Raw genomic sequence first — 8455 nt, forward strand, 5'->3', positions numbered from 1 at the left:
TATTTACCTTAAAATTTTTTTCAATAAATCATGAGCTAGACCATCATCAACCTACCCTTCACCCCCACCTCAAAACAGTAAATAAAACCCTTGTAGACATAATGGTTTATTGAATTTCTCATTAAAACTGTATGCCCTCTTCTTTAACACAGTGTAAGTGACTTCCTTGGTCTAATTTTCTGAAAGGAACAGTGTATTTCAAGCACAGTGTCAGTTTGAGTGGGAATCTATTCAAAGTAATTTCATTGAAATGTGTCCCGTTATAGGACAGATGGTAGGCACTTCAAACAAAATTTTAATTGCTAATGCCTCTTTAAAAATACTAAATCCTGCATCTGGATTGGTGGGTGTAGTTTCCTAAGAAACCATATTCATTTTGAGTCATTTAAAACAGGGCTGTGTTCCTCAGATTTGAAACTACTACGTGTTCTTTCATATGTGACAATATCGATGAATTTATTGTCATAATCCATCCAAGATTTGTTTTGCTGGATAACTTTTCTATCATTGAATTGTCACTGCAAAATTCATTTTATTGTGTGGCATACTTTTTAAAGGAAAAAATACTAACTTTTCTACATGACAAAAGACAGTCTTAAATATGATAGTTACTATTTCTTTAGTGGTTTGTCTTATCTCCAGAAAGATAAATTCAGATTTCATCAGTTCTTTGTTATAGCAGGCATTGAATTGAGTATCAGTCAGTATGTTACATGTCCTGCATATGCCAGTGTATTTGCCATTAGATATTTTTGTTGAGAAATCTTGGTGTCAGTAAATTGAATGCATGTGTTACCTACTTACTTTGTGAGTCTTACTCAAAGAAAACTTATTTTGGGTTAGAGCTGACTAAATCCTTCTTAAAACAAGCCCTTTGTGCTGATGTAAAATCAAAATATTGAGGGGAAGTTCGTAGCAAATGGCTTAAATATCTGAATAAGTTTGGATGCATCTTTGCAAATTTCACTGTTCTCAAATTTAACTTGTGTGTGACATTTACAGGGATGTTGTGGAGATGATAGTGGTCTCATGGAAGTAGATGGAGCTCATCCATCAAGGACGATGAGTATTAATGCTGCAGAATTAAAACAGCTTCTACAAAGCAAAGAAGAAAGTCCAGAAAATTTGTTCGTTGAACTAGAGAAGCTTGTTTTGGTAAAAAGAAAAGAAAAAAAGATAAAAGAAAAACAAAAACAGAAATAAAATAAAAACAGTGCATTCCCAAGACATATTTACTTCTCCATTTGACTAGTACAAGTTTTTCTAATGACTTTTTAAAACAGTGAACCCTCAGTTGGGTATTTATACAAATTGAAATAATTCTTTGAGTTTATAATTTGGAGTGAAGTCCTCCATACTATTATGAATCTTAAATGAAGGGAGTACTTTTTGAATTGTTTATTGTTTGAATACAGGGTGCCCCCTGCTACCATTCTTTAGACATAAAATGGCAAGTGATTTTGGTATTTGTTTTAGTATGTTTAATGTTAAGTCGATAATTCCCAGATGGTGCTCCAAATTTCTAAGTAATGGAATAATACAACTTTTTCTACTGAAGAGTCAGTAAACGTGGAGCCTAAATGTCCATGTTTTACATGCATCTTCTTACTCTGTCTTGTTTGTGTCTAGGAGCATTCAAAAGATGATGACAATCTAGACTCGTTGTTGGACAATGTAGTTGGACTTAAGCAAATGCTGGAGTCATCAGGTGATCCTTTACCTCTTGGTGACCAGGACATTGAACCAGTACTTTCAGCTCCAGAATCTCTCCAGAATCTGTTTAACAATCGGTAAAACAAGCAATGTTTTGTGGTTGATGAGTAGATACTATGTATTCAGTGGCTGGGGTCTAGAGAGGGCCAGCAAACTATTTTTCTGTAACGGACCAGGTAGTAAAAATTCTAGGCTTTGCAGGCCACATTAAGCCTCTGAGCATTCAAAAGATGATGACAATCTTGGCTTGTTGTTGGACAGTGTAGTTCTACTTAGCAAATGCTGGAGTCATCAGGTGATCCTTTACCTCTTGGTGAACAGGACATAGAACCAGTACTTTCAGCTTCAAAATCTCTCCAGAATCTGTTTAACAATCGATAAAAAAAAGCAATGTTTTGTGGTTGATGAGTAGATACTATGTATTCAGTGGCTGGTGTCTAGAGAGGGCCAGCAAACTATTTTTCTGTAATGGACCAAGTAGTAAAAGTTCTAGGCTTTGCACAGTAAGCCTCTGTTGCATATTCTTCTGTAACTTTTTGTTTGTTTCTTTTGGTTTTAAAAAACACTTTAAAAACATACAAACCATTCCTAGGTCCCAGGCTGTATAAAAACAGGCCAGCAGAATGGGGACCATAGTTTACTGACCTCTGATATGTGCCTCTTGATCTTTGGAGCGCTGTGCTATTAGCTCATAATGATTATTCAGTGTAATGGAGTTATTCTCTGAATTTAGAAAAATTAAATATGGGCAGTTTCTATACACATTGGTACAGCATAATAAACTTGGCTTTTTGGAAATAAAACCAGTGCTCTGTTTTATTGTATTGAAAGGTCACAGTTTGTCACAAGAGGATTACTGTCTAAGTTACTGTTTTTTAAGGATACTTTATTCTTTTTTTTTTTTTTTTTAATTTTTTTTTTTAAATTTATTGGGGTGACAATTGTTAGTAAAATTGCATAGATTTCAGGTAAGGATACTTTATTCTTAAGTGGCTTTTTGAAGGAGTCTTTTCAAGTGCTAATTTTACTAATACTTTATAGGGTTACATTTTTAATTGTACTTTCCACAGATGTTATCTAGGAGATAAGCTAAAATATTTGATTTTGGAATTCTGCTTTTTACCAAATACTTTTTCTGTTCCAGGACTGCATATGTACTAGCTGATGTCATGGATGATCAGTTGAAATCTATGTGGTTTACTCCATTTCAGGCTGAAGAGATTGATACAGATCTGGATTTGGTATAATTTAATTTTATTACTAAATATTTAGAAAAAACTTACTGTTTTTTTGTTGTTGTTTGTGTATTTTTAGCTCTAAAATAGGTTACATATTATAAGGCTGTTAAAAGTCCGTTTGGGGACTAGTACTGCAAATTTTTGTCAGTCATACACGGATTCTCAGTTTTTAAGCTACTTGTTTTGCTTCTTTCTGGTTAATGATCTATACATATGAGAATGAGACTTTTTAGGGGAAAATCACGTTTTTGCCTAAGTACTGTAAGTACTTTGTTTTCTTATATTTGTAGGGTAGAAAATATTCCGCAAAATTATAATTTATTCTGTATTTGGGTTTAAGGAGAGGAACGGTGTTGTGGTATCTGCTCTTAATTTGGGGAAATGTAAAGAATGTATTTGTTAGAATAATATAGTACATATGGAAATTGACATTCTTAAACACGAAGACTTAAAATGTAATGTCTGTTTTATGCTTCTCAGCAATGTATTAGGGAGAATGATTTCAGCCACATGTTATTGTACCATATGTGTTTTTTTTCTTGATTAAAGAAATAAATATATTTGGATATTTCCTGGTCCAAAAAAAGTTAGTATTCATGATGTGCAATAAAACTAAGAGAATGATTCACAGTTAAAGTGTATTTAGTGTATTGAGGGCTCCTTTTCCTTCTTTAAAAGATCACATACAATTCATTTAAATCTCATTAAAGAATTAATTTATTTTTTTAGTGTAAATTGTTGAACTATTCTATAGAACTGTGCTGTCCAATAGAACTTTATGCAGTGACAGAAATGTTCTATAATCTATCCTGTTCGGTACAACAGCCACTAGGCTCATGTGACTGTTGAGCAATGAAATATTGCTACTGTGATTAAGGAACTGAATTTCATTGTGATTTAATTAATTTAAGTTTAAATAGGCACACGTGATTAGTGGCTACCATATTTGACATCACAGGTCTAAAACATTTGTGCTAACTTTATGTTGAATCACAGCTGTCTTGTGATGATGATTGTGACCTTACATGGCTTAGGGAAGTTTTAGGTCTTTTAGGTTTGATAACTTTGAATAAAACCTAAGTAAACATAATTTTCACTTCTCTGAAAGTAAACTTAGGTTGGAACCTCATTAAATGCATAGAACTTTGAGATTTGTGGCACAGAATCCTTTTATAGCAGATATGTTGACTGTACAAGGCTTGCAGAGTATGTTATATTCAGATTCTTTTGGAACAGTTGTGGATATACTACATTAATTTATATAGAGAAATCATGAGTCTTATCAGGTAGCAGAGGTCTCTCTTCAGTTCATAGCATTTCTTTGAGGAGGAGTGCCACCACCTCCCCATCCAAAAAAACACCTGAATTCCTAAGATTTTTTTTTAACTACCAATGATGTTGGTTTTTGAAAAGATGGAAAGAGGCAGACCTATAATTTATTATGAGAGTCATATAATTGATAGGAAATAAGAATTTCTGTAATCAAATAGTTGCATTTAAGGTTTTTTTTCATTTTGTTGAATTTTTATGACTGCAGGTAAAAGTCGACTTAATTGAACTCTCTGAAAAATGCTGTAGTGATTTTGACTTGCACTCAGAATTAGAGCGCTCATTTTTGTCAGAACCATCATCTCCAGGGAGAACAAAGACCAATAAAGGATTCAAACTTGGGAAGCACAAGCATGAGACCTTTATAACTTCAAGGTAAAATTTATTCTACTGAATATTTTGATAGTGGTCATGTAAGCTTATTTATTTTAATGTATTTAGACATGACTGTTAAAGGATAAAGGAATTTTACATAATACTTGAATAATGAATATTGTTTGGAAATTTTTTTAAAGATAATAGTTTGGCCAGGACATACTACTTTATTCTACTTTATGAGCGTTTGGAAGGCTTAAACAAGGGTGAACTGGTTATTTTAAATAATTATTAGTCATATCAATAAAATGTGAGTACCATTCACTAGTTTTGTTGTATTTCCATGGAAAGTACAGGTATACCTTGGAGATACTGCCCATTTGGTTCCAGACCACTGCAATAAAGTGAATATCATAATAAAGCGAGTTAAACATGAAATTTTTGGTTTCCTGGTACATATGAAAGTTACATTTACACTATACTGTAGTCTACTAAGTGTGCAGTAGTGTTATGTCTAAAAAATAATGTACATACCTTAATTACAGAATATTTTATTGCTAAAAAATGCTGTCATCTGAGCCTTCAGTGAGTTGTAATCTTTGCTGGTGTAGGATTTTGCCTTCAATTTGTAAAAAACTCAATATCTGTGAAGTTCAGTAAAGTGAAGCACAGTAAAACAAGATATGCTTGTAGTAGAGATATTTGCAAAGTTAACACAATTGGAATAAAATAATTGAAATGTAGTTTTCAATATTGCAAAGATTGACATTTTTATTGGAAATATGATAAAAAAAGTTTTCAGTGAATATTTTTGTTTTAATAGTGGAAAATCGGAATACATTGAACCTGCCAAACGAGCTCATGTTGTGCCGCCACCAAGAGGAAGGGGCAGGGGAGGATTTGGACAGGGTATACGACCCCATGATATTTTTCGTCAGAGAAAACAGAACACAAGCAGACCACCATCTATGCATGTGGATGACTTTGTTGCAGCTGAAAGTAAAGAAGTTGTCCCTCAAGATGGAATACCCCCACCAAAACGGCCACTCAAGGTATCACAGAAGATTTCTTCTCGTGGTGGATTTTCAGGCAATCGAGGAGGACGGGGTGCTTTTCACAGTCAAAATAGATTTTTCACACCTCCTGCTTCAAAAGGTAACTACTTATGTATGTTTCCTAATGGGTTAGAATATTGGAATATTAGAATATTAAATAGAAGTGATTTAGATGGCATTGATTCAGATAAAGTATTTTTCTGTTACTACAATTAAGCTGCCTCTAGACCATTCGTACTGTTTGCTGTGTACTGTAGTGGATAGAAAGAAATCTTTTCCTTTGATTATTTGCATATTCAGTGATGAATTTAAGTCTTGGCTAATTAGTTTCCTTTTTACATTGAAAATTATGTTTATCCTTTTGAATAATTTTATATATTATTTTCACAGTTGTGCTCATCAACAATTTCCTTGTGATTGTTCTATGTAGTTCACCATTGATTTTTCTCTACTTGGCTGCTGATGTTGTATTTAATCTATTTTAAGTTGTTTCAAGATTTTAGAAACAGAGTGAAGAAATTATACTTCACTAATGATTGATGGCATGTTTTTCTGCTGCTAAGTGAGGGTGAGAATGAAAGAGAAGAGGAGTTTATGTTAATAGCAGACATATAGCTGTGTTAGGAACTTTTATAAGTACTTTACATATAATACTCTCACATCAACAGGTAGGTTCTGTAAATACATCCACTTTACAGAGGAGAAAACTGTCAGCCAGCTGACCAGGACACGTAAGTGTAGAGCCAATATTTGAATCCTGGCAGTGTGGCTCCAGAACCTCTGCTCCTACCCATATATAATGCTGCCATTTTATATTCCATTTACAGAATTTCATAGCTTCTCTGACATTACTTTTGAAGATTAAGGAAAACCTGTCAAATCTTCCTTAATCCAATTGAAGTCATGAAAAAGATTTTCATTGTGTTGCCTTTAGGAAACTATAGTCGTCGGGAGGGAACAAGAGGCTCCAGTTGGAGTGCTCAGAATACTCCTCGAGGAACTTACAATGAAAGTCGTGGAGGCCAGAGCAATTTTAATAGGGGTCCTCTTCCACCACTACGACCACTTAGTTCTACAGGTATACTTTCTTTCTACTTGATACTGCTGAGAGTGGAGGCGAATCCTCCTTTTCAAATTGTTGAATGTCATATACTCTGATTCTGGGAGAGAATATTTTAGAATGTAGATGCGTTAGAATGTTCATGCGAATGTAGATTCTAAAGTCAATTTAATTTTATATCTGAATGAGTGCCCAGTGTACATTTTTAATAAAAATAATAAAAATTTTAGATTCTGAACTATGTGTATAATCTGAGCAGTTTCATAGTGCTCTGTTTTTATATTTCAATAACGAAAGCCAATCCTTAAGATACTTTTTGACCGAAGTATTTTAGCAACAGATACCTTAATAGGGTATATTCTGTCTTTGTTTATAGTATTGTCTTGTGTAACGTAAGCATATAATCTTTTCTAAAACATAACTATATCAAGTCCAGAATTATTCTGGTCAGAGGTAGCTTTTGGTTTCAAATGCACATTATTTTTTTATAACAGCTTTATTTGAGATGTGATTATCACATATAAGACAATTTACCTATTTAAAGTGGACAATTCACTGGTCTTTAACATATTCACAGAACTTGCCCATGGATTTTAAAGTACAGAGTAATTCTTGTCTTGGTTTGAGCTCAGTTTTATAGATGAGTATATAATAGGAAAGGAAAGGATGTTGTAACTAAAAATTGTATTCTTTCTTTTATAGGCTACCGCCCAAGTCCTCGTGACCGTGCTTCAAGAGGTCGTGGGGGGCTTGGACCTTCCTGGGCAAGTGCAAATAGTGGCAGTGGAGGCTCAAGAGGAAAGTTTGTTAGTGGAGGCAGTGGTAGAGGTCGTCATGTACGATCCTTTACACGATAAAAATTATTTTGGGAACATTCTAAGTATATAGGAAGATTTCATGAGAACAGTAAAAATAAAATAAGACATTAAAGGACCAGTTAGATTTAGCAGTTATCTGGAGATATCTGAGAGAATATTTTTATCTGAAGCAAGCAGATTTTCTTTGATACCTACACAAGATTTCAATAAAAATCCAAACTTTGTATGTATGTTTTTATATATTTTTTTCTCCTTCATATGTAAGACTTTAGAAAATTTCTTAGGTAGAAAATGAATGATGAAATGACTTTAGCCTTACTGTATTTCTTGTGTATACCACAGATGTTCCCAATACTTTCTCAGCTCATGGTGCCCTTTAGTATTTCAGTAATTTTTTCACAGCACACCTAAGACAATAGAAATGCCTAATAATTCCATTTATTAAACAGATAGGTCCAAACAACTTAGTAAGAATTTATATTATAACCACTAGTAACTGTGGACACTGCACAACGTCTCAAACCTTGGAATCAGCTTAGATGGATACCACCACTGTCATCTCCTGTTCTATGCTTTTTGCACGGTACTTTTATCACAACTGTTAAAAACTTAGTTTTGCAAAGATACACTGTCAATAGTGCTATCCAATATTGAAAATGTAAACTTCCTCAAACTAGTTTGTGTTGTGTCCAACAGACATACTCCCCTTAAAAATTTAAAATATCCTGTGGTAGTCATACTAATTTACTAGGGTACCTAGTGCACAGTTTTGGGAATCTTTTGGCTGTAACAAAAGAAACACAACACTTTTTCTGTTTGTTAGAAAGAAATAACTATGTACTTTGTGCTTCAGCTTTATACCTACTTATGTTATTTTATTACACGGTTATTTAAAGCCTAAATTGAGGTGTATCCTAATACTGGTAT

The 8455-nt window shown here is 33.5% G+C and overlaps 1 protein-coding gene across 2 annotated transcripts in view; it reads left to right on the top strand.

Moving 5' to 3' along the window:
• VIRMA (vir like m6A methyltransferase associated) overlaps positions 1 to 7758 on the top strand; it is a 55148-nt gene extending 47390 nt beyond the window's left edge. Inside the window, exons 18-24 of one of the 2 annotated variants that reach the window (XM_088799050.1) lie at positions 1003 to 1155; positions 1630 to 1790; positions 2858 to 2954; positions 4489 to 4655; positions 5419 to 5750; positions 6585 to 6728; positions 7413 to 7758. In XM_088799050.1, coding sequence (XP_088655176.1) covers positions 1003 to 1155; positions 1630 to 1790; positions 2858 to 2954; positions 4489 to 4655; positions 5419 to 5750; positions 6585 to 6728; positions 7413 to 7567 — 1209 coding nt within the window. In that variant the 3' untranslated portion in view covers positions 7568 to 7758. The remainder of the gene's footprint in view (positions 1 to 1002; positions 1156 to 1629; positions 1791 to 2857; positions 2955 to 4488; positions 4656 to 5418; positions 5751 to 6584; positions 6729 to 7412) is intronic. The other variant, XM_088799051.1, reaches the window with a different exon arrangement.
• The last annotated feature ends 697 nt before the right edge of the window (positions 7759 to 8455 follow it).

Source organism: Rhinolophus sinicus, chromosome 6 (genome assembly GCF_057876585.1).
Source record: "Rhinolophus sinicus isolate RSI-liver-muscle chromosome 6, RSI-T2T, whole genome shotgun sequence".
Lineage (NCBI taxonomy): Eukaryota > Metazoa > Chordata > Mammalia > Chiroptera > Rhinolophidae > Rhinolophus > Rhinolophus sinicus.